This window comes from Lutra lutra, chromosome 5 (assembly GCF_902655055.1).
Source record: "Lutra lutra chromosome 5, mLutLut1.2, whole genome shotgun sequence".
Classification (NCBI taxonomy): Eukaryota; Metazoa; Chordata; class Mammalia; order Carnivora; family Mustelidae; genus Lutra; species Lutra lutra.
The window spans coordinates 103415717-103443281 of record NC_062282.1 but is presented as its reverse complement, the minus strand read 5'-3'; the positions used below and the strand labels follow the sequence as shown (position 1 = coordinate 103443281).

General features: G+C 42.0%; 1 protein-coding gene across 1 annotated transcript in view; it reads right to left on the bottom strand.

The window, feature by feature from the left end:
* The window catches only part of SV2C (synaptic vesicle glycoprotein 2C), a 220590-nt gene that overhangs the window by 107200 nt on the left and 85825 nt on the right, over nt 1–27565 (bottom strand). The window contains exon 3 of the mRNA XM_047731103.1: nt 7159–7339. Coding sequence (XP_047587059.1) covers nt 7159–7339 — 181 coding nt within the window. The remainder of the gene's footprint in view (nt 1–7158; nt 7340–27565) is intronic.

The window sequence follows — 27565 nt, the reverse complement described above, 5'->3', positions numbered from 1 at the left end:
AAGGAGCTCACAGTCTTTTGTCAAGAAAAGACTCTAAAGAGTACATATGGTTCATTTTCCCACAATTACGTATTGTAAGTCTGGAAGATATTTTGCTCTGTTACTTCTGTCTTGGGACCAACAGCACCTTTGCCAAAGGGCATACTGGGAAATAATGTGTGCCCAAAAGGTGAAGTTCTTTGTTGGAAATTCTCATAAAATGCATTGTCTAAGACTGTGTTTTCTAATAGAAGTACCATGTAAGCCACATGTATAACTTTAAATTTTCTAGAAAAGGTATTAAAACAAAGCAAAAAACACCCCAAAAACCTCAAGTGAAGTTAATTTTAATATATATTCATTAAACTCAATATATTCAAATATTGTCATTTTAACACGGAATCAATATATAAATTATTAATGAGGTATTTTGCACTCTTTCATACGTGCTAAGTATTTGAAACCAGTGCTAGGTATTTTGCATTTACATTGCTCATGTCAATCTGGCTACATTTCAAGTGCTCCGTAGCTACACGCTGCCTGTTGAAAAACACATACCTAAGGAAACAAAGACCTCCTGTTTACGATCTGGGTTTGTGACTATTTTAAAAAGATTAAAGGTAATGTAGTCTTTTCTCATCTTTCATACCGGGAGAGCTCTCCATCCTAATTCTCTGGGTCAGAAACCTTCCTGAATTGATCCATCCAAAATGTTTATTTAGTGCCTATCGTGTATGTCCTATGAAATCAGAGATACTTCTCATTGAATCTGAGATAGCACAGCCTGGTGGTCTGAGCATGGGTTCTGGTACCAGGCTGCCTGTGTATGACCACAATACTTACTGTGTGACCTTGCACCATTACTTAACCTCGCTGTGCCTTAATTTCCTCCTCTAAACCATGAGGTTTAGAGGAGTCAGTATCATAAACTGCTTAGCATCTCTCATAAGGCAAGCATATATAGGTGTTTGATAAAACACATTTTGAAAATTTTGAAATAAGTCTGCATTTTTCAAATATGATAAGGAAGTAAAACATATCCTAAGAGAAAGACTACTTTGAAGAGAGAAACTCATAGTTCAGAACTAGACTAAAACTCAGAAGACTGGAGGATCTATTGAACATTTGGAAGCCACTTAATCTACCTGTGCCTCTATTTAAAAAAGCATAATAGGGGCGCTTGGGTGGCTCAGTCGGTTTAAGCATCTGACTCATGATCTCAGCTTAGGTCTTCATCTCGTATGAAGTTCAAGCCCCGCATGGGATTCCACACTGGGCCTGGAGCCTACTTAAAAAAAAGAGTGTACGATTTTTGCATACCTATTTATTAAAAATGTTGTGGGCCTAAACATGCTAAATATAAAACACCGAAGATTCCAATTAGTGGGAAATCATTTCTACAAAGCCAAGGTAATCTGGTTATAATATAGAGGGATATAGCAAATAGCTATGAAGTATGCATTTGTAAGGCTCCATTTGCGGAGGGAGAAATGACTCTTTGTTCATGATGATATACAGATACATAGAAATTTCATTTTAATTTCTGCTGCTGTCATATTTTCCCCCTGACCTTTACGCTTAGCCGTGCCAGACCCTCAGTGAGAAGCTCCCAACTCTGACACTGCCCAGCATCTGAAGCATTACCATTCCCATAATTAACAGTGACTGGAAACAAATAATTTAATTCTGGGGCAAATGAAAATGAATCAGTGGTGTCAACTCTATTTCCCATCTTTCTAATTTTCTGTAACAAAAGAGGAGAGGGGAAGTGTCTGTTCCCTGGAGTGAGATTCACTTAGGAAAGCGAGAGACAGATGAATAATGGGTGATGCCTTAGTCCTCACTCACGCTGTTGTCCCCAGCTGGAAAATCATTCGTCATACTGAATAAATATTTAAAGTCCCACAGAATACGGCAGATGGACATATTTATGTTTCTAACAAAATATACTCATGACTTGGTGTAGGAAATTAAGAGGAAAGCACATTTAGAGGCAATGAAACCATAAACCCAGGTAGACCTTGGGCTAAATGAAGCACTCCTTTGCAGTCCCCCTTAGACGCAGTAACAGGAATTTAACACAGTGCTGCTCCTGACGCTTCAGCCATGAAATAAGACAGAGCAGCTGGAAACCTGTGGCATTTGCAATAAAATCAGCACAAAGGCATTTTGATCTTGGATTCATAATGCGGTTAAGTACAAATTTGCTAGTTCAAAAGGACTTAGTTGTGACTTAAGTCCTCGCTGTGTCTTCCTGGTTCCATCACTGCACCTTAATCTGCAAAATGAAGGCTCTGTCTGTGACCCAGAAATTCTCTTCCTCCTCTGAAACTCCCAGCATGTGGAACTGGTGGACAGGAGCTGTACCAACATGGAGATTCTATCCGTAACAATGTCTATTCCAGTATGCATTCTGGAACCGGGAAATAATCACAGGATGGATTCAGGGATCTACTGGACCCACTCTGAGATGGGCCTGAGCTACAATTCCATGATCACCCAACCTCCATGAGCCCCTACACCGACTGGTGGACCTCAGTGACATTTTGGGTCTCCTGGAATTAGTGTCAGTTCAGAACCGGTGAGCCCCCAAAAGTCTGGTTATCTCCTTTCCCCCTCAGGATTGCTACCCTAGTAAAAGTTTGTAAGTCCCTTGGGAAAGGCTGAGTGAAAGACTAAGGTATATAGTTTCCATGGTGTCTGGGGGTTCTCCCTCAAGGGACCCAGCCTCCCCTTCATTTGAGGAGTTCTGGGTCTGCAGACTGCAGTCGAGTCTCAGAATTCACTGATGGGCCATGACTCTCATGAGCCTCATGACTTTTTATGATTCAAGTTAAACTTTCATTCACTTGACCTAGAATTCTTCTGTTTATACAGATCAAGTAAGACTTCAGCAAACTTCCCATCTATTTCACTTCTGGCAACAACACCACGATCAACTAGCCAAAGCCATATAGGTCCACCCCCGGCAGGACCGGTGTCCTTTAAGTAACCAAACCTGCCCTGCCTTGAGCAAATAAACCTCAGCATTTTGGAATTTACAATGGGAGGAGGAGAGAAACAAACGCATGAAAAGCAAGTATTTGCAGGGAGGGCTGGTCTTAGAATGGGCCTCTCTGGGGCCCTGAGTGCCAAGGGCTCTGGGAGAAGAACCTCTGAAGCAGAAAAGATGGCAAGAGCAACACTCCTGGGAAACACATGAAGCATCAATATGTCTGAGGCCAGGTACCCATACCAGAAGAACTCCAGCATTCAGAAGCCTTATTTCCTTGGCCATTCAGTTTTACTTAATTTAAAACCCAGATCAGATGTGGATAGAGGGAGCTCTTAACTAAGTAGAAAAAACAAGATCTCTGGAGAAAGCAGAGCCTTGGCTGAGACGCCCCAGAGGTTCAGAGACAGCGTGTCCAAATGGAACTCTAGAGCTGCTGAGAAAAGCCCTCTCTCATGGAGACAGTGCCTCATGTGTTGTGTACAGGTGATATTACCCATAAACTTGGGTGAGGAAGAGAGATAACTTTCTTCATTTTCCTTAACAACGTCAGTCCTCAGGTTCCCTCAGTGCCTGGATTGCACAAAACTCTGAGTGTTTTGCCACCTGGGCTACCCCCTCAGCTGCACCCCCAGCCTTGGTAATCTCTATCTCTTCTCACAAAAAAAGAATCAGGCTAACAGATACATGAAAACTTGCTCAACCTCACTCATCAGCAAGGAAATACAAGTCAAAACTACAGTGAGATACCACCTCATGCTAGTCAGCATGGCTAAAATTAACAACACAGGAAACAACAGATGTTGGAGAGGGTGTGGAGGAAAGGGAACCCTCTAACACTGTTGGTGGGAATGCAAGCTGGTGCAGCCACTCTGGAAAACAGTATGGAGGTTCCTCAAAAAGTTAAAAATAGAGCTACCTTAGGACCCAGGAATTGCACTACTATGTATTTACCCAAAGGATAAAAAAATACAGATTCAAAGGGATTCATGCACCCCGATGTTTATAGCAGCATTACCGACAATAGCTAAGCTATGGAAAGAGCCCAAAAGACCTATGGAAAGAACCCAATTGATGAATGGATAAAGGAGACACACGATGGAGTACTATTCAGCCATCAAAAAGAATGAAATCTTGACATTGCAACAACACAGATGGAGCTAGTGTATTATGCTAAGCAAAATAAGTCACTCAGAGAAAGACAAATACCGTATGATTTGACTCTATGTGGAACTTAAGAAACAAAACAGATTACAGAGGGAAAGGGGAAAAAGAGAGGGAAACAAACCATAAGAGACTCTACTACAGAGAACAAACTGAGGATTCGTGGAAAGGAGGTGGGCGGGCGATGGGCTAGATGGGGGATGGGCATTCAGGAGGGCAGGTGCTCTGAGGAGCACTGGGTATTGTACATAAGTGATGAATCACTAAATTCTACCCCTGAGACCATCCTACACTCTATGTGAACTAACTAGAATTTAAATACGAACTTGAAACAAAAATACATAAATAAAAATAAAAAACAAAACAAAACCCAAAAGAAGAATCAGTCTGGAAAGCCCGAATGACCTTCCCAGGGTCCCCAGTAAAGGGCAGTGGCAGGGTGGACTTGGATTTCTGGACTCCCAGTTTTGTGCCAACTTGGCAAAGGCACAGTGCATTAACCTCTGGTATCACAATTCATGGAGGCTAGCTGAGCTAGCAAGACACAGTCTGTGCTTTGCCAGGTAGATTACGTTATTTAGAAGTCAGCAGCCCTGAGCCGCTGGCTGAAGAATGATTTGTCTGCGATGGGGAGGAGGATGATATCATGAATATACCCAGGCAGTCTCTGCTTCTGTCCTGCCCTTGAATTAACTTCTAGACAGTCCATTAGTTTAGGAGTGTTCCGCAGCCACCATAATGGCCCTTTTCTCTGCAGTCAATTGGGTTGACCACATCACAATCCAGAATTGGCAATTAAAACTGCCGTAATAATTTGACCACACTCCGGTACCTTTGAGTTTATGGATATCACTGAAATTTCCTCGATAAAACTGTAAATGGAAAGGACTGGAAAGTTCAGAATTTAGGCCGTTAAGCTTTTTTCTGACATGGTATTGCATAGGTAAGAGAAAGTAAAGGGAGGGTTTAGCCTTTCCTGGTGGCAAGAATGTCTTACCCTATGGACCCTCAGAATCTGGTCCTTTAACAAATAGCCCCAAATAACACATGTTCTTCCTCAGGCACCCCAATTCACTGCTATAGCCCTTTGAATCCATGATCCGAATTACTTCCCCAGGTCACCCATGTTATTTTGGCAGTCTCACACAGAGCTCTGAGCACCAAGGGAAAGTCTCCCTTCTCTATTATTCATTACAAAGCAAATTATTGATTTTGATCATTTTTTCCCCCTAAGGAAAAAATAATTTTACACTTTCCCAGACTTTCCAACCTTCTTGGTTTACTGGACTGGTCAATGGGAATGTCTTCACTCTAAGGAAAGCTCCTGATTTGGGCAACTTAGTCACGTATTTGTCAAGTGCCCACTGTGTGCAGAATGTAGCATATGAAGGGCTATAAACAGATGAAAAGACACATCAGAAAAATCTGTGAGTAATCCACCAATCTTAATATGCACATACTACATCTTGTGGCATAAAGTGATACAAATTTTTTTTCTAAATATTTTGAATGAGTTATAAAAGTGATCCATTAGTTTGCATGCAGAAATGTTTGTACCCCTGAAGTAAACAGATCATACAGTCTTTCTCTATGATGGCTTATATTCCTTCTCATCTTAGTTCTGATTTTAAAGTCTACTGGAGCTAATTAAGGAAGACATGCTGCAGTTCTCTGACCTTCTCTTTTGGTCAAACTATGTTTTGCTGTGTGGGTTCCACTCTCAACAACCACAACTGATACACTTCTCAAATTCATAACCCAGGACTGTCTCCTTTCTCTTCTCCATTTATTTACTTTTATTTTATAGTATTCCTACTGATTCATCTTCTGATAGATATCTCAGAAAGAACATCTCTAGTGAAAACAAAGTTCTCAAATAGAAATTTTGTATTTTTACTTTTTCCATATCAGAGCAGAGTATCTTCGACTCTCCTAATTAAGCTATTGGGGTCTCCTCAGCTGTGGATTTACTTCGTAGAGTCAATAGGTGATTCCAGCTCTTTAGGGATAATGATTACAACACTGGCTACACTTTCGCGGGTTTCAGTTATCTGTGGTTTCAACCCCCTGTAGTCAACCTCAGTCCAAAGCAGATGCTCCTCCTTCTGACTCATCATCAGAAGGTCAGTTACAGTCTAACACTACGTCACGATGCCTACGTCATTCACCTCATGTCATCTCATCACATAGGCATTTTATCATTTCACATCATCACAAGAAGAGTGAGTATAGTTCAGTAAGATATTTTAAGAGAGACCACATTCACATAATTTTCATTACAGTATATTTTTATTATTGTTCTATTTTATTATTAGTTATTGTCAATGTCTTACTGTGTCTAATTTATAAATTAAACTTTATCATAGGTCTGTAGGTAGAGGAAAAAGCATAGTTTCTATAGGGTTTGGTACTATCTGCAGTTTCAGACATCTGCTGGGGGTTCTGGAATGTATCCCCCGTGGATAAGGGGGAGAGTATGGGACTACTCCACTGTACTTGGCCAACATCACAACTTCCATTAATTCAACAAAAATCAAGAACTTACAAATGGAACATGATACATCTCAAGAAGTAGGCTTCCTACCAAGTTAGATAGTTAACACAGATCAGTAAAATAACATTTGCTTGAGACACACTCATCCTGTACTTAAGAGCAAGCCTGAATAGTTTGAACCTATACTAGCTCATAACAGGTAGGACCAGGGTTATTTCTTGCTGAAACTAAATTTTCAGAAGAAAAATACACTTAGGAATGCATTCTACCCTAGAAACAAGATTCCACTTAAACTAAAACTCATTTCCTAGAAGTAAAAATACTACCAGAATCAGCCACAAGAACACAGAAGTGTGTTCTCCTTTACGGCTGATAATTATGTATCTAAGAACAAGTATCATGTTCCTAAGGCTGACATGAAGATAGGGAAAGAAGTGTGTTAAGGGGTAATTTCCCAGTAATGAGTGAAGAACATGTACAATTATGAAGAATAAACATTACTGTGAGATATGAAGGGAAAAAAGCTTACCCGAATCCAGAAAGTAAGCGACAGAAGAGAAAGAATCCATAACCTTGGACAAATGAAGAAAGGAAGGCGAAGAATCCATTGATAGACATGCAAATCAGAAGAGACTGCTTTCTTCCCACTTTGTCTGCCAGTCCTCCCCAGAAGAAAGCCCCTGCCATCATCCCAAGGTACACTATGCTGCCTGCAACACACAAAAAACAGAGAAACATGTCAGACTGGGAGTAAATGACGCATGTTATATCAAATGAACAAGAGACAAATACTTTTCGGCGTTTTTTCATGGGAAAAAATTCCTTTAAAAAAATACATCCTTCTGGATACACAAATCACCTTTCAAGCTGGAAAGTAAGCTCTGTGGGTTACCTTTAGCTGTCACAACCAAGGACAGAGGCAAAAGAAAAAACAGTGATATTCTCGCTTGGCTCGTGAGAATGGGTACATAGTGGGCAGGCACAAGGAGTCTCCACACAGGACAATCCTGGAGTTCGACTCACGGCATGTTGCCTTTCGTGCAAATGCCCGGCTTAGCACATGACAAGGCCAAGATGGGAGACTGAGTCAAGGGCTTCCTGGTCAAAGTGGATCCCCCAACCTGCTTCAAATCTCTGCTTGTAACAGATGATAGGGCCAAGGCCAGACTCTTACAGGCTCCCTCGAAGATTCCATGGGTTCTTTCTCCCTAGTCTCTCCTAAAAGCCCTGGCCCTTCACTGGGAAGGAAAGGGAAGCTAGGGAAGGTGGGTTTAGAGATCACAAGAGTTAATCTTAAAATAGTCTCAAACTCTGCTTATAAGGAAAAACTTTCTCTTGGCATCAGAAGCTTAAGGAGGAGCCTAAGGAGAAGAAAAATAGCTGTTGCAGTTTGGGAGCTGTTAAACTTATCATGGCTGGCTTTACTTCCATAGTGGAAACAAATGGAAAATCAAGGGTTAGATCAATGTCCCTCTTGGTGTCACTGTGAGTACAAATTTCCTTTCCTCTCCTTTTGTTTTCTTTTTAAAGTAGGCTCCATGTCCAGCATGCAACCCTGAGATCACGATCTGGGCTGAGATCAAGAGTCGGACCCTTAAATGACTGAGCCACCAAGATGCCCTGTGAATTTTCTAATTCACTTGCTTCATCTAAAAAACCAGGCCCCCAGAAGCCCTGTCCAAAATCTTTCTTAAGTTGAAATAGTACTAGGTATGGCAAAAGTTACTTCAGAGATGTTTGTAAAAGGGTGTGTAATATCTAGGGGAAACGACATAATTAATAAGTGGAAGTTTGTTATATCTGGGTGAGGTATTTACAAAGCTATTACTACACCTCTCATCCATTTCCGCTCCCCCACCTTCACCAAATCACCATTTGAATAGTTCTTTTTCAAAGGCACATTCAAGATACTCAGCAGCATCTAAGACACAAGTTAGAAAAACACATTGATTTATTGTCTTAGATTACTTTGGGAAATATCCTATTTAAACACTCACCCTGAATTCATTTGCTTAACACACAGTTAATGGATCAATACGAGACCCAGAAGGAGAACACCTGGAAAAGTCTGATGACCTTGACATCAATGACATGTGGATGCTGTTCTGCATATAGCTGAGTATAGGCAGTTATAGTGAATGGCAAATGTTGGCACAATTGTACAGTAAGACAAAATAGAGGCCATTTTTATTCAGATTGGAGCGCTGCAAAAGGGTGAGTGGTCCTTTGCCTTGTTGGGCAATGACACTTTTCTCTTTATTATGGTGCTAACCATACACAGAGCATCCTTCTCAAAAGAGAAAAAAAAAAAAAAGATACTCATATCACGAAGGCCAGTGCATGGTTACAAGACAATTTAAATAATGTATCAGCACAAGGCAAAGGAATTCCCAAAGGAGACAGATTCACCCAGGGAAATGCATATGCAGCAAATCTCTTATTTATAGCATAAGAGGCTCAAATCAGCTACTCAAGCCTCTCAGAAGAATAATCAATAGCTAAGCTTCTCATAATAATATCTGTGACTTTAAAAAAATGCCTACAAACCAGAAGGTGAACTCTTTTAGATCAGGAGGGGGACTGTGGCTGCTGCAGTCCAAAGATGTGGGAATCTTTCTTGTACCTCCAGCCCCAAGGACAAAAACCAGTTCCTAGCAATTGCTGAACCCTTACCAGCTCTAAGTGTTTGTATGAATTAATGTATTTGTTCCTTACAACACTCCCTTGAGGTTAATACTATGGAACCCAGTTCATTCGCACAGAGAAGCGAACGATCTGACCACAGAAAAGTGAGTGGCGACTACATCCCAGCCCATCAGCAGTTCTTCATGCAACATGGTTACAATTCCTTTAATAATCCTGGATGCCCTGCCAAGAAAACATCCCAGTCTGCCCCAGCCCCTATGTGGTGGTACCACCCAAAACTGAAAGCACTGTTTGAAAGGTCTCTGAGGTGTGTCCTTCTTAACTCACAAAATCAGAGTTAAGGCAGGGTAGCTGAATATCATGGGCAGAAGCTACAGGGAAATGCTGCTTCATTCTACACAAGCATATGACAAGGGGTGCGCCATTTGTTCTCAGATACTCCAAATAGGCACATCCCCACCTGCTGGTGGGAGGTAAGCGGGTCAATGCTGAAAACAGCTCAGGGGTGCCAAGGAAAAATGAACACCCAGTATCTTACTAAACAGGACACACTATGGAGGTGCCTGAGTGCCTCAATTGGTTAAGCATCTAACCCTGTTTTGGCTCCCGTCATGATCTCAGGGTTGTGAGACTGAGTCCTACAGCCAGCCCCAAGCTAGACGTGGAGGCTGCATAAGATTCTCTCTCTCCCTTTCTCTCTCTGCCCCTCTACCCAGCCCTAAAGAAAAAAGGACATGCTATGTTCCAAAGAAGGGCAACTAGGGCAACTCCCTTGCGTTTCTGGTTGTAGGAGGGATGGTGCTGCTGTTGGACTGGGCTCTATATCTTGTCATTCTCCTTATTCTAGGCAGTCACCTGCAGTCTCATCTTTACTAAGCCAGATCATGGATTTATGAAGTGATGATTCCAGCACTTTAAGGGCTCATAACTGGTTTCTAGATTTTCCCAACTGGCAGTAGTTGAGAACACAGCCCCACCCTGGGAGCTTCTTAAAGCTCAGACAAAGGAAGGGCTGAGTGAGCCGAGTTTGCCCTTGACTTCTGTGATGGTGAGGGTTCAGTGACTTGACAAGGGGCAGAGCACCCACATTTATCATTAGCATTTTGTACTTAAGCCACCCCCAAATTACACTCATTAGAGGTTTTAATATATAAAAGACTAAAATAAAAATGGCCCATCCTTCAATTCCTCCAGATATCCTTAATACACACCCACTCACTATAAGTATATATATGTGTGCATATATATATGTATGTATATCTACAACCCAAATATGCCTACATGGCCAAAAATTCAAAGCACATGGAAATACAGCAAATGAAAATTTCCTTCTCCCCTGCCCTTGACCCTCTTCCCAAAGGTAACTATTATCAGTTTTTCTAATTCTTCTAAAAAGTTTATACCTATAACTGCATAGAAAAATGGATAATCTTTATGAATTTCCTGTTAAATACAGTTTTTGTGGGGCACCTGGGTGGCTCGGTGGGTTAAGCCTCTGCTTTCGGCTCACGTCATGATCTCAGGGTCCTGCGCTCGTGTCTGGCTCTCTGCTCAGCAGGGAGCCTGCTTCCCTCGCTCTCTCTGCCTGCCTCTCTGCCTACCTGTGATCTCTGTCAAATAAATAAATAAAAGTCTTTAAAAAAATAGTTTTTGTTCTGTGTAATATTTATCTTTTCTCCTGTTGTATATAGGATTTCTGAACTTAGCAAACTAGAAATAAATCTCTGTCAGAATTTTAATAATTACTTCAAGACACATTTCATTTATTTCAGAAAAGCATGCACTATCAGCTACCAGGGGAAAACCAAACAGTTATTTCTCCATCTTGTATTTTTTCTGTGCCTAAAATTAATACACCACAACCTCCTTGAAAGAGACAATGTCAAATTCAATTATAAAGAATTTACTGAGCATGCACTTGGCCTAACTTTTCCTGAAGTGCTAGAAATACAAGGATTGATAAGTCACGATCCCTGAGCTCACCCAGGGAGAGCCTGAGCAAGCCTTTATCTGGTGCCCAGTCCGAGCCAGGAGAAGAGGGAGACAGTGGCACACCCACTATTTCACACCACCCTCCCGGCACCCCATCTGATCATGGACATTACAGAGTGGAACAGCCAGGTCAAAACCTTCCATGGCCTCCTGGGAACACATGACCAGGACAGGGCAGTGCTGAATGCACACCCAGAGATCTCAGTTCTAAGTCCCTGAACTCTTTCTGTTCCATCCAAATGGCTTAAGGAGCACATAATTCAGTGAGGGAGACCTCAGACACACAACAGAAGGAGCCCAGCCGTGAGGTATGCACGCCAGTAGAGCATAAGTGGGAGCAAAGCGACAAGAGGTGGCCGGTAACTCTGACTGGACTCTGGGAAGGTTTCACTGAGAAGGGGTTATCTGAGAGGACTTCGGAAGAAAAGGAAGATTTTGAGATGGTATTAAATTCCTCCGTACGCAATAGGTTTACCAAAACAAAATGCAGTATCAAATTGTATCTTCACTTCTATTCTGGTTAAGAATATGTGTCAGATCTAAAGATAACAATCTTTCCAGGCTACATTGCTTATTATTGGTAATTAGCCTGTCCCACTGGGTGTGCCATGGACAGGAATTCAGCCTCTCGTTGAGCTTATTTGAGACAGACAGCACAATAAGATTCATTTATTGACTGTGTGACCTAATTAAAGACAAACCTTTGAATGTTAGCAAAGGCACAGAGTGAATAAAACTGGAAACACTCTGGGATTGTCAGAACATAAGCTGTATTTCCTGACTTGTTTGTTTCCATGTTGTTTTCACTGTGTGCTGATGGATATTCCGGGAAAACCCAGAGCAGCGATACATGCTCTTGACACAGACCACCCTCCTGCTCTCCACTCCTCATGACGCTGCTGATAGTCAGAATTCAAAGGTATGTTAGTCCATAAGGAAGGAAAGCCAGTGCTGTGAGAAGCCAGTACTTGAAATCAGGTCTTCTAGATTCTTGCTCCACAAGAGTATGACCTCTGGACAAAAAGCACCAGCACCCCAGGGCAACTTGCTAGAAATTTAGACTGTGAGGCTCCACTCCACTCTTACAGAAGTCAGAAGCTGCATCTGGACAAGATTCCCACAGATCTGTGAGCATTTCAGAGTTTGAAAGCAATTTTAGTCTGGTGTGCTTTCCATTAAAACACTTAATCTCTCTAACACATTTTTTTACTTCAAGTTTGCATTTGTCTAATACATATTTGATAGGAGGAGATGCAGGCTATGGATTATTTTAATTCCAAAGACACAGAACAAGCAAGATCTCCCCATACCAGTTGCAGATATGTAAAGGGCAAATAGGAACTCTGTGCTTCCCCTAGGACATGTCTCCTCAGGACTAGCTAGAGGCAGGCCTCTGATGTTGAGAGAGGCCAGGCTGTGACTCTCAGATCCTTCCATGAACTGAATGAAGATTCTTTTTTTTTTTTTTTTTTTTTTACTTCTTTTCAGCGTAACAGTATTCATTGTTTTTGCACCACACCCAGTGCTCCATGCAATCCGTGCCCTCCCTAATACCCACCACCTGGTCCCCACCACCTGGTTCCCCCGACCTCCCACCCCCCGCCCCGCCCCTTCAAAACCCTCAGATTGTTTTTCAGAGTCCATATTGAGATACCACCTGAATGAAGATTCTAATTCAGCTGGGCTTTTGGGAGGTTGAACGTGACCTGAGGCTTTCACTACTCTTCCTACCACAGCTTGGGCTCAGGCCAGGCTTGGCCAGCCCAGCCCTTCGGTCTTTCAGAAGACCAAAAGAGGTCTCAAGCATGACTTCCTCATTAAAGTATTTTCCAACATGGGGACTGATTCCATTTATTTAATCATATCCTCATTTCCCCTGATGAATATCACATTTCTATTTCTGTCTCTGCTAATAAGCTGCTTTTGATCCTTTCTGACAATACCTAAGGGGGCCCATCTTTTCCTTGTAGCGCCATTTTAAAGCACATTTAAACTTAACAGAACAATTTTAAGAAATGTATATAGTATTTTTCTCATAGAAATTTTTAACTAATAGGTTTTTAAAATTTGTTTTAAGCACTTCAGTTATCCATGGCTAATGCATTACTCTAAAATTCACTGCACTATTTATTTACAAGTTGGATTTCTACAAAAATCATTCTGTGGCAGTATTCCGAATTCAATGGTAAATAATCTCCATGAGGTAATGATCATAGTCACCTTTTATAAGGGGGTTGTTTTAGGATAAAACAAATTTTTAAGTCAAAGAAAAATAAAAATAAGCACTAATTTGAAAAGATATATTCACCTCCCTATGTTTATTGCAGCATTATTCTCAATAGTCAAGATACAGAAGCAACATAGGTGTCCATTGATACACAAATAGATAAAGAAGATGTCACACACACACACACACACACACACACAGAGGAATATTATGCAGCCATAAAAAGAATTAGATTGTGTCATTTGCAACAACATGGATGGACCTAGAGGGTATTATCCTAAATGAAATAAGTCAGACAGAGAAAGAGAAATGTCATTTGGTTTCACTCATATGCGGAATAAAAACAAAACAAACAAATAAACAAACAGAAAGCAGAAACAGACCCATAAATACAAAGAACAAACTGGTTGTTTGTTGCCAGGGGCAGAGAGGTAGGGAGACTCACCAAGTGAGTGTAGAGAAGTAAAAAATACAGGCTTCCAGTTATGGAATGAATATGTTACGGGGATGAATGGTACAGCATAGGAAATATAGTCAGTGGTATTGCAATAGTGCTGTATAGTGCTGTATAGTAGTTACACTTGGGGGGAGCATAGCATCCTATAAAGAGTTGTTCAATCACTAGGTTGTACATCTGAAATTAATGTCACACTGTATGTCAACTACATTTCCATTAAAAGGAAAAAAAGTAAAGCTGTGCTGAAAGAGAAGACTGACTTGGGCCATAGCTATGCCCTAGTAATAGTTTCTGTAGGGATATACTTGAAAAGGCCAGATTCCAGACTGTTGTTATTTGGATACTTATGCAGATAAGTCCTACTGTTTCTGAAGTCTATGATCAAGTTTTAGATTTTTTTTTTTTTTTTGGCTGCCATACTTGGATGGAAGACAGCTCTAGACATAATCTCAGACTTTGGCTGGTAAACTAACTTTTTCACGCAGGAGTCTTATCTTCCACAAAGTACCACTTACCAAAGAGGAGCATGTTAATAGAGCAGGATTTGGCCTAATATTTCTTACACTGAAGGTCTTTGCATCTTCTCTGGCCAGACCAACTCAAGGAAAAGTGTCTAGGGCCAGTAACACTGAGAGGTGCCCTCCAGATGAGGACACAGATGGACTTCCTGATTCTAGTAAGGTGAGTGAGCCTTTGTTTGGGATTTTGAGCAGGGTCCCTTTTTGTGTAAGGTCCTGAAATGCTAATATTACTACTGGTGCAAAAGAAAGAAAAGAAGTGAAGGAAATGATGATGGAAAAGAGACAACAGGATGAAAGAGAGTGGGCTCCAGCTGGTATACAAAGTCAGTTACAGCTTTTGGGCTCCCCCAGCTCAAGTTCTGAAAAGACACCACCTGAAACAGTATTGGAAGACTTAAATAATTTTTTTAAGTCTCAAAGACCTTTTTTTTTTTTTTTGCAATTTTAAACTATTCAAATGAGTAAATAATAAGTGATTGCTCAAATTTAATTAATTTAAGTAATTAATAATTAATGGGTTTCTCTTACCCAACCCTATTCTTTTTCCAATTACTATTTTTAGTAGCCACAGGAAAGGGCTGTCATGTGTTCGAATGCATCTGTGGACTTTCACAAAATCAAATACAAGTGAGGAAAGCGATAATATCCAAGGCATATGTACAAATGAAAAAGAAAAATCCTCCTAATTTGCAATGGAGAACATGTGCAACAAAAGTCAGCTCACCTTTGCTAGAAAGAACTGTAAATATCAGCTGCGGTCTACAGCCCATCTCTGACTTTTACACTGGGGAAGTCTGACATTTAAGTCCTTTGGTCGGAGCAGAGATGGCTGCAGCTGCTTGTACAGACAGGTAAGGCTGCATCGAGCAGCATTTACTACTTGTTACCTAAGTCCCCCTGGGCACGACACAGCTTCTGAAGGCCTAGAGACACTCTTGCCGAATCCAGAGAGCCAAAGGCAGAAGCAGAGTCCTAAGAAGGAAGCCCAGTCTTCTCTAACATCCTTCCTCAAATGGCTAGTATGCAGCCCAACCCAACCCACTGGATAATGGGAAGAAATATTCAAATATATTTTACATGGATAGCTCTAGAAACCCCTAAAAAGGGCAATTACAGCCCCTTCAGTGATCAAAGCATTAAATACACAAGTCTTAGGAATGAAGAGCATTACAGACAGTCATTTTATGGTACACCATGAGATCACCTATCAGTTCCACACCAACAAGACCCCTCTCTCTGGAAACTTCCCCCACTGCAGGCCTGTGCTGAGGAAGAGAAGTGGTAATGGACTGAACCCTTGCTTCCAAAATCCCAGTGACTGAGTCAACAATGAGGAGGTAGTCACTAAGTCCACAGCTCTTTGTTGAGTTCCTATTGTGAATCAAGTACCTTTGGAGGTATGAGGACAGGGGGAAAGGGAAGGAGAGCAGTGAGGAGAGGTCCACAAATATGAAAGTAGCATGGTCCTCACTCTTGAGCAGCTCACAGCCTAGCATGGTGCTTTCAGAAGATGGCTGCACATCACAGTCATCCAGGGAGCTTCCAGAAAAAGAATGTTGATGCCTAGGTCACCGCTAGAGGTTCTGGTCCTGGGGTAGGGCTTAGGCAAGAGTATTTTTAAAAAACTTCTTGAAAGTTTTAATACAAAACTGGGGCCTTGAACCTTTGGTTTCCTGAGAGATTAAAAACATGCAGAAAATTAATTACCATTAAATGAAAAGCATGCTTAATTAAGGTGAGTACATTGTGCTTAAGGGGAAAAAAGGAAGGAGCGACTTAATTAGTTCCACACAATTCTGGAAAAGTTTCCACAGAAGGTAGATCATGCTGGGTTGTGACCAATGAGTAAGAATTCTCCAGGTAAGAAGGGAATGTTCCCAGGGAGAGAAGGCTCAGTTAAAAGCTCTGGAGTTGGGTCAGAGCACAGCACACCAAAGGAACTTCTGGTAGTTGAGGATGAAGGGAATATAGAGTTCATGTTTGGGGACAAGAGTGACAAGAGACCAGGATGGAAGACAAGTTGGAGTCAATCCAAAGCCTTTATCCTTTGGGAAACTATAAAACAGACTGGCCATCATCAGTGCCGGAAAAGATCATTCCAGAAACTACAGGGAGGATCAACTGCAGTGGGGAAGGATAGAGGGGACCGATCCAGCCCAGGACAAGGCACTTGCTGCCCGAGGGGCTTGGAGCACAACATACAGGGAAGTAGTCCCTCTAAGGAGCCAACTCTGTACTTGTGCGACCCTGAGAATGAGTGTTTTTTAAATCTGTGCTCCCTCCAAGGGGAAAAAAAGACCAGCTTCAGGAATACCGCTGAGAAGTAGCCCTTTGAAGGAATGACGACAACCTGATCTAAGGAAGGGGCAGTGGGCTTGGAGAAGATTCACACAGCTGGGGGTATTTTTAGTGGTCAGAGTCCATAGTTCTTATACACTGAAGGGTAAAGCAAGGAAGAGTAGATGGGCTTGGGATGGCTCATAGTAAAATTCATAAAGAAAAGGACTGCAAGACGAGAGTGGGCCTGTCAGGTCAGGGTCTTAAACAAGTGTGGGGGAGTTCACATTGCTAAGTTTCACCATACTACCCCTGAACGGGCCAAATAGGGCAATACAGGTAACACAGGCAAATCAGTAAGGCCATGATCAGGATGGCTCATCTTCAGAAGTGCTTCATGAAGGGAGCAGGGCTTGAGCTGAGGGTCCAAAGAACAAGGAGAACATGAGTAAGAGGATAGGCAGGATGGCTTTTTGCATTCCTTCAGACATACATGATAGCGCAGGGAAAGTTCTGGAGTGGGAAAGGGCAGGAGAAGGCTGGGCAGGTAAGCAGAGGGAATGGAACTTGATTAGAGTGGCTGGGTTGGGTGTGTGGAGAAGTATAGACAAGCAGGATAAGTGAGAGAAAATCATTAAATTACAAGCCTTCCCCCCCAGATAAAATTAATTACATAGACCATGGGGGAGCCACTGATGTGTTCCTATGTGGGGAAATAAGGCCATCAAAGCCCTAATGTGAAAAGACCAGGACATTTAGAGCAGTATTGGCAAACTTCCTCTCTAAAGGGCCAGAGAGAAAGGACTGCATTTTAGGATTTTGCTGGTTCCCCAGGGCTCTGTCACAACTGTTCACCTGTGCGGCTGTAGCATGAAAGTAGCCACAGAAAATACATGAGCAAATGGACATGGCTGCATTCTAATAAACTATTTACAAAAATGGGCAGAGAGCCAACTATAGTTTGCAAACCCCACCCTGAGGAAAGGTTTGCCTGTAGCAGCGCGGGGAGCAGGGGTGCAAGGACTGAACTGGCCAGTGGAAGTATCTGGGAGAGAGTAGAAAGCCTAATGTCAAGGCAGGGATTGTGGGGGGCGGGGGAGTGGCGGCAGCAGAGCCTTGTGAAACATGGGATTTCTCCACAAGGATGAAGGAAAAAGAGTACAGATATCCCAGGATCAACCCTTGAGGAACACCCATGGGGAGTGAAGGAAAAGAAGTCCAAGGGAAGAAGTGTGGGCAAGGAGACAAGCAGAGGGTGTGGATGGAGGAGACAGCAAGCACCTCAGAAGGAAGGGAGAAACAGAAAGGCAGCTCCAGGGAGGCCAGAAAGCTCTTGTCTAGGAAGAGGGCGCCAGGGGTCTCGGGGTGGGGCAACTACAGTGCTGGGGCAGTTATCAGGGGAGAATTGAAGCAGGATCGTGGTGAGGACAGGCAGGCAGGGGTGTAGCTAAGCAAGCTGCAGCTCCAAGGAGCACAGGGGTGAGATGTTGCTGGGCTGGAGGCAAACCTAGCAGCAAACACAAGGTGGGGGGTGAAAATAAAGAAAACATCAAGCCTATTAACATGCACCTCACTGTCCTGAAACACAGCCGCAGATACCGAAGAGCCTAGCAGAGGGCTTCTGCTCCTGAAAGAATGGGCTATTCTGGAAGAAGAGAGATCTCATGTGTCTCATTCCCAGAAAATGCAAGAAAAACAGGCTTATGAGAAATTCCTTAATCTCAAGTTTACCTGCAAGCAATGAAAGGATTTTTTTTCCCCCCAGAGGAGTCTCTTTTATGTAAGCACAGTGAACAAACAAAGCCTAGAAATCTAACAGGAAGGGGGTACTTTAGAGGGACAGAACAGGAACATAATCTTGGAGCTCTGTCCATATGCTATCTTTTGATATTTTAAGTAACCAAAATGCCTGAAGGGAAAGGGCTCCTGCAGCTTAACTCAGGCCATTTCCAGACACTGGGGATGCAACTGCGTGGTAGGAAAATAGGTCTGAAAATAGACTTAAAGATCACACCATGCTTGATCGATAATGACTGGAAAAATGATTCCACAAGTCCTCCAAGACCCCTTTCGGAAAGCCATGTGGAAGTTTCTTTGTTGCTGATGGGTTTTTTGGTTTGTTTGTTTTAAGTTAAGGTGTGAAGTATCATCATGAAAACCAGACTAGATCATAAGAGATCACAGTAAATGTCTAAAGGGAGAATTCAGTAATCCATTTCAGATGCTCCATAAATACTTTTTATTTCCCAAAACAGGCAGATACCTGAGCTGTCAGCCCAGAGCAGCAAGTGAATAAATACCAGGATCGGCCTTGCACTAATGGATGTTGGTCCTAACCCATTACTGCTGGCCAAGCTGAGGTGAATTCTGGGCAGCACTTCCTGACACTTGAGATTTATTTTGTCATTAGTGATGAAACGCCATGCAAGGGCTCCTCAATCCCCAACTGTCAGAAGTACAGTTAGGTATTTCAGGGAAGGTCACGCAAATATTCAGGTATTGACCCGCAGGACTGAAGCTGTTCTTCAGCGGCTCATTATTCTCGGTATGGTTATAAATGATTTGCGTCTAGCATGAGCAGTTAGCCATCTGCTTAGATCAGGAAGGAAAAAATGGGAACACTCTGAGAGTAAGAAAAAAGCGAGAACTTGAGTCAATTACTATATTAGGGCTCAGAAACAAAACAAAACAAAAGAATGTTGAATCCATTTTGTTTTGTCCTTTAGAACCTAAGACGAGACATGCTAGAAATCACCCTGACCCCAAATGCCTCAATGTTTCACAAACACATTACAGTCATTCTTTTCTTTGAACCCTTACCCAATGAACCTTACCAGAGGCATCTTTCTCTTGCCTTTCATCCAAACCCTGTCCCTTGAACTTCACCTCCACATTTTTTGTAAGCACACCCAGACTACTCTGGTTTTTGTGAGTAACTTCTATCTATTCTCACCCATGATCTGATCCACACTCTTTGTGATGGTCTTAGCTCTACAACCAACATGTAATCTGACCCCTGCTAGTTACCATATCGTGGACAGCTTATTCTGAAACTCCATCACACTATGTTGTTCTAGGCACATTTCAAACAATCAGTAAAACCTGGTTGATGTAATTTGAACTGAATGCAGGAGTTCAGAACCAGTCTAAACCCTAGAACCAGTCACACACAACTATGTGACTGAGGGAACTAATGTAAATCAGAAATCCTGACTGCAAGATCTTGAGTATCCCAAATAAGTGTGATAAATCATATAGTTGAAACCTTTCATCTAAAAGAGTGATACCCAAATGCACACACCTACAGAATAGGCTTCATGAGAAAGCTTCCACCAGCCTATAGTGAAATGAAAAAAAAAAAAAAAGGAAAAAAAAATATATGCCATTTTATCAAGATAAATTTATTTAAAGATCTTTTATTCTAAGGCTATGTCCTTCCTATTATTTTAATGTGAACATGATTTGGGGGTTTTTTGTTGTCTGTTTATTTTAAATATTTTATTTATTTATTTTAGAGAGAGACAGAGAGAGTGAAAAAGAAAGCATGAGCGGGGTGAGGGCAGAGGGAGAAACAGCCTCCCCACTGAGCAGGGAGCCCAAAGTGGGACTCTATCCCAGGACTCCAAGATCATGACCTGAGCCAAAGGCAGACATTTAACTGACTGAGCCAGCTAGGCACCCCAAACATGCCTTTTGTTTTATGAATTGATAGCATAATGAGTGATGTATTTTGTTGCAATTCTTCTGATTATTTTTAAAGATTTATTAAATCGTTATTGTTTAAACTGTTATTTATTTGAGAGAGGGACAGAAAGAGAGAGTAGAGGGAAGGGCAGAGGGAGATAAGGAATTCCAAGCAGAATCCCCACTGAGCACGGAGCTGGAGGCAGGGCTAGACCCCAGGATCCTGAAATCATGACCTGAGCAGAAATCAAGAGTCTGCCACTTATTGCTCAACCAACTACACCACCCAGGTGCCCTGCAATGATTATTTTAAAATCACCTTCCTTAGTAAAATAAAAAGTTGGCCCATCCTCATTTTTTTAAAAATTGGACTTTAAAATCCCCAAAACTGAGCATCGCTAGTATAAACTCAAAATGGTGGGAACAATATTTTGGAAATCCTGCACTCTGAAAAAAGGCTAACAGGGGAAAATTAATATACTAAACCATGACTCACAAAATGAATTTCTAACACATAACAATAGGGATGTCTCTTCATGCACCTAAGATGATTATATAACGTGGCTGCAAATATCTCAGCACTCATCCCACAAGGAGTGGAGTCTATATTTCCTCTCCTGGATTCTGGGCAACCACTTGATCAACAGAGTATGACAGAAGTGATGCTCTTTGATTTCCAAGACTGGGTCATAAAAGCTTACGTAAGATGTAAGCTCTATCTCACTCACTTAGAACACTTGCTTTTGGATCCCTGAGCTACCATCTAAGAAGACTGACTACCCGGAGAATACCATGCTGGCACTATCCTCTAAGTCCCAGCTAAACCCAGACTAAGGGTCAGCCATCTTGGACCCTCAGAACAGTCCATGTGTCAGCTAAACCACCACTGAGTGACCTCTGACAGCATCATGAAAAAGGGAGAATCACCCAGCCAAGACCTCTCGAAATTCTTAACGCATAAAATAAAATAAAACTTAAACTGTTAGATCTAATAAAATGGATATTGTTTAAATCCATTAAGTGTTTGGTAGTTTGTTACACAATAACACATACCTAGGATAGCATAGTTCTTACACTTCTAAAGACATTTCTTCACTGGGACACCCAGACTATAAGGAAATCAGTTTTCTACTTATTTTAAGAAAGATCAAAGTGGTTTAATGGTTAATATTTCTTTTCCCACTGCAAATGATTTCAAAATAAGAATATAATATTAAAATAATATTAAGGGAAACTCCCCTCCCCTGCTAACTGCCAGCCATAAACTAAATGGAGAACCAGAAATGAAGCTAGCAAGTTCTCCCTCCTATCAAGTCTTATCTTTTTCCAGGAAATTCCAGGAAAGATTTGGGGGGGATGGTGTTATTTTGTTTTAGTGAGTAGATTTTAAAGTAGGGGGGAGAGAAGAATGAAGTAAATGTCAAGTAGGCTTGAAGCAGAGGGTGTTTTTTGGGTGGTGGTGGTGGTAGTGGGTGGTTTGGTTTTATGATGGGAGATCTGGTCACGACTCTAAGAGCAGGAACACATAGGGAACACTCTCTCCCCAGCAATAGCATATTAATTAGCTCCTAGAGGGCAGAACACGAGGACATAAATTGCATGTGCTCTGGAGCGTGCCCGCCACAGTGTGGCTGATTAATAAAGTCCAGCAGCAGGAGGAGATGGAACCACAGTTCTTCTTGGGAAACTAGGTAGCAGACTGGCTACCATGTTTTTCTATATTCAGATACCCTCCCGCAAACTGAGATTCTCCAGGCCTCTCCACCTTTTCCATCTTGAGGCTCCACAAAATGGTAAATCAGTGATCGTTTTAATCTCACAGCACAAATTTGACTAAGCATTTTAGTCTTTGATTCACTATGGTGGGGAGGATGGGGTAGGGAACGTGTACACAGGGTTGTCACAGACAACAAACTATTTCTTGGGGCCAGGCTGGAGCCTCGCGGCTGTGGTGCCAACAAGCACAACAGTGGGGGTAGTGATCAGATTGTGCTAAACTCCCGTTGTCATTCAGACCTTAGGACAATGCTGTCCTGCACTCCCCTGAGACCTGTCCCACCCCAACGGAGAGAGACTATTATGTGCTGATTCCAACCCTGTCTCTCTCAGGGAGCCCACACCCTGACTTTCCCAAAGAGAATCTGATTCAATAAACCTCTGGGTTGTGTGGGTAGTTTTCATTTCAAAAGTTCCAAGTCCCACTTTTGGAAATAATCAATTTTATATAGGTTTCTAGACCTCTTGTCTTAATTGTTTAGCAATCTAAAAAACAAATTACCAATAATTTTTCTGAAGTGCAGCACATTCAGGATTACTGTTAAGAGTACCCCATCAGCAAATCAAGCTGCATACACAAAGCTGTCTAAGAATGTGGCCAAATTTATTACTATTTAACCCTTTGGTGTTAGATCCAATTTTCTCTCTACACTTCAACAATTATAATTGTCACTAATGTCTAAACATTCACAATTATATTCACTATCAATTTTTCATTCTAACTAAATATATATATTATATATGTATATATTATCTAACCAAATTTATATACTTATTATAAATATAGTTATCTATAATAGTTATAAAACTAAATTATATAATTTATTTTATGTGTGCGTGTGTCTATATAGCTAACCATATATGTATATATATCCTCCTACTTTAATGGATAAATTCCCTTTCTAATTGAATTATGCCTAATCCCTAGGCCATGGGAGTAAAATCTAGTCAACGTTGGATTTCCCTTTGTTTTATAACAAAGAGTGAAAGAAATCAGTTTGTGTTTTAGGGACCCTACTGTTGTTGGCAAACAACACCTCTAGAGGGAGCCAAAGACTCCCCCTCTTTTTACCCAGCAAGGAAGAGGAGTTCGGATTCTGTGAAAGACAAAATGGAAAACTTTGGAGACTTAAAAATGAGGCCAGTGGGACGCCTGGGTGGCTCAGTTGGTTGAGCAGCTGCCTTTGGCTCAGGTCATGATCCCAGCGTCCTGGGATCGAGTGCCACATCGGGCTCCTTGCTTGGCGGGGAGCCTGCTTCTCCCTCTGCCTCTGCCTGCCATTCTGTCTGCCTGTGCTCGCTCGCTCTCCTCTCTCTCTGACAAATAAATAAAATCTTTAAAAAAAAAAAAATGATGGGGCGCCTGGGTGGCTCAGTGGGTTAAGCCGCTGCCTTCGGCTCAGGTCATGATCTCAGGGTCCTGGGATCGAGTCCCACATCGGGCTCTCTGCTCAGCAAGAAGCCTGCTTCCCTCTCTCTCTCTCTCTCTCTGCCTACCTCTCTGTCTACTTGTGATCTCTCTCTGTCAAATAAATAAATAAAAAATCTTAAAAAAAAAAAAAATGAGGCCAGTGTAGGTGGGGTGGAAAATAATCTCTTCATTTGGATCATTTCCATTACATACAGAGTTTGCTCTTGTATCACCTCTTGCCCCAACACAACCTTCACTTCCTCCTATTCTGCCTCTAGCTTCTCCCAGGAACTGGTTTTACCTTGCCTGAAAGCTGCTAAGTTGCCTTATCTGTCTCAAGGATGCAGGTAAAGGACATGAGGCTCCAGGTCTGAGACAAAGACTTCCGCAGTCACAGCAACAGCAATCATCAGGGTCAGCTTTCAGGCTGACCAAGAAGAAACAGAGCAGGCCGCTATAGCCTGCCTGTGGTCTTGGTGTTATGCCAAACAAAGGGGAGCCCAGTTCATCATGATAGGAGACCATGCCCAAATTTGAAGACACATTCTCAGCTAGTAACCAAGTGTGTACAGGTCTATAGAAGGGATCAACAAATGATGTTTTTGTGGAGCTAAGAATGTGAGCTAAGAATGGTTTTTTACATTTTTAAAAGGGTTATCCCAAAGAAGAGGATGACAAAGATCATAGGTGGCCCAAGAAGCCTGAAGGATTTGCTATCTGGCCCTTCACAGAAAAAGCTTGCTGATCCCTGCTCTCCAGCATCCTTCATACTTGGGGTGCTATCAGGGTGTGGGGGAGGGGAGCAGTATGGCAAACAGCGGATTCAGGATCTTTCTCTTGTTCCATTAGAGGCACAAATGGCAGGCCTGATGGAACAAGGGCAGATTATCTTGTTCTTTCATTCTTACTTCCGTCCCCAGGATAAACACCAGAGGCGGGTAGATTTCTTTCATAAGATGGGGTTGAGATGATGACTGATGGTCACATCAACATTTTTGTGGGTAAGGACTTGGTGACCACCGTTCTTGTGCAGTTGATTTCCAACTGCCTTCCAGTCCTCAGAACACTCCTCTGACTCTCAGAAAATGACTTCTTTCCTACCAACTTTCTCTGTAAGTTGACAGCACTATTCCACCAGCATGCTTTTTGTAGCCAGCCAAATTGTCTTGCTCCCTAGCAAGCAGGTTCACCTAGAGCCACCTTTCTCAAGCCCCTCAAACATCATGTGCTCTTGTTGCTGGTTTCCCCACAGCATCAGAGGGTCTGGCAGCTTCGTCCATGGGTTCCATATAAAGGCACCAATTAGCAACATTCCTATCGCCAACTTTCTGTCGACACAGGATTTGCCCAAACTTTTACTAACTGGACAATGGTATGATGCAGTTGATGGATTCCCTTGGTGGAAATGAGGCCTCAGTTGCTTTTGTCCTATCTTCCTTGCTGTAGCAGTCCTCTCAGCTTTATAAAGAAAATCTTAACTGACAAGCCTGAGATAAACTACATCTACTTAAGCCTTTGTAATACCTCTAATTCCTAGTTTCCCACCACCCTGCCACAGTTTCCAGCCAGAACTAAGGTTTCTCCAAATACCAAATACCACATTTTTGGATGCTAAGTACCACACACTAGTCACAGAGACCTGAGCCAATCTTGTCACACCAATAAACTGGAGTGACAGCCATGGGGTTTCCACAGGCATTCTGGGGATCACAATACGTCTAAATGGAATCACTAACAGAATCTCACCAACTACTGAATATCCAATGTCCCCGGATTAACTGATTTCTAACATACCTCCAAAATTCTCCCCCATATATTCAAAATTTGATGGGACAATTGTTCATTTTTCATCTACTCTGTCCAATAAAACATATTTATGCTTTTATTTTGTTATGTTTCTTTTCACACCCAGTTAGTAGAAATGCCTGCCGTGGGAAAGCAAGAAAGGCAGCAATACTTTAAATAGTGAAATAGTTATTAGCAGAAAAATAGGGAGATCTTGCTAGAGTAACTATCACAGCTACATTAGCACCAAAGGAATTCCTCAAGATTAATGTTACACCAGAAGGATAAATTAAGCAATGGTGTCAATAGGGCGGTCTTAACAACAAAAGAAGCAAAGCAGGGGATTTTCTGTTCAGGATTAAATTCATCACTGGAGCACTCCTGGAACATCATTTCAGAACTACTAAATGCCCAGAGCCTCTATATTTTCACAAAAGGAAAATTGTTTTATATTTTATGGGAAAATCTTTGAGAACCTTTGGTCTCTGAACTTTACAAGGCACACTTAGAATGGAATTTAGGAGAAAAAGGTGAGGGCTGCCAAGAAAGGGAAGATATATTCACCTCAGGGCACATGAAAGTAAAAGCCATTGTGTGCAAAGCACATAGAGACAGTTGCCTCCTAGGGAGACTTGCTGATGGAGACCGGGCATTTGGTCAGAGAGTGCTACTACCCACTACAATACCATCTCCAAAAAGAGATCAGGAATTTAGTAAATTCCTAATTTAGTAAAGTAGAAAAAGTAAAATCCTTTCTTACTTAATTACTGTTTGTGGATCTGTCATCCATGAACATGTCCAAAATTCTATAGACTCATCTTCTATTGTCTGCTTTTTTGCTTGCCTGTTTTTGTTCTTGGCCAATGTGATTACAGGAGATGAAAGAGTTTTACCCATCATTGTCTGAGGTAGGTCCAAGGTGTGGGTGAGATCCAGGGGGAGGAGTTCTGGTGGGCAGGAGGGATCTGGTGGCTGGGCATGTGAGGGGGTGAGTCAGATAAAGCAGGGAGCATCAGAGAGGACCCCAAGATGCAGAATCCTGGAGGTCAGGGGGAGCCCACAGTGACTGCACTGGTAGGAACCCTCCAGGAAAGGTTCCACTTGCCTGGGAGCAGGTGACTCTGGACCCACGGATTTTAGTGCAGAAGTCCATGGTTTATGTACGGGATCAAGAAGGCCAGGTGTGTTTGGACACATGAATTTATGCAGGAAACTGAGGGACCCTTTCACCAATAATGTCCTCACCAGTACTTATAAATGATTGCCCTTCATTGCAAGAAGAAAGCAATCAGAGGCTAGATAACAGGCATATACAGATCATGGCTCTAGATACCATGAAAGTAGGTTCCATGATTCCTGTCTCAAAAATAAATGAGGATTTCTCTGTCCTACACACTGAGCTCCTATCTTTCCTGTATTCTTTTAGGACCAAAAAGTGGTGTGAAGTGCATTCTCTACATTGAGATTTAAGAATAACTCAGTTGAGGGGCGCCTGGGTGGCTCAGTGGGTTAAGCCGCTGCCTTTGGCTCAGGTCATGATCTCAGAGTCCTGGGATTGAGCCCCGCATAGGGCTCTCTGCTCAGTGGGGAGCCTGCTTCCTCCTCTCTCTCTGCCTGCCTCTCTGCCTGCTTGTGATCTCTCTGTCAAATAAATAAATAAAATCTTAAAAAAAAAAAAAAAGAATAACTCAGTTGATAGAGATTCTGATTCCAATTCCTGGGTCTGAAGATTCTTCATGCCCAACCACTCAATGGGGCAGGAAGGACTGCTCTTTTATCCAGACTCTGACACTTACTAGCCATGTGACCTTGGACAAACTAACCTCTCTGGGCATCAGTTTCACTGTCTGCAATATAGGTATAATAATAGTATAATAATAGTAAGCTCCTCCTAAGGTTACTTATAAGATAAAACAAGTTAAATCTTGTATAGTGCTCAGAACTTTCTGGCACATGGTAAAAACCTATGTAAGTATTTGCTATTATTATTATCCTGGATTTCCCCATTTGGAAAGACAAGCTAATGCTGCCTTCCTATTTTGTCTCCACAAAAATAATGTCAATGCACACACTCAACTCTGAAAGAGTCATGGCAACTTGGAACTTTTCACACGAATCAGTCACATTCAAGGCCACCAAAACACAAGCCTAGAAGGACAG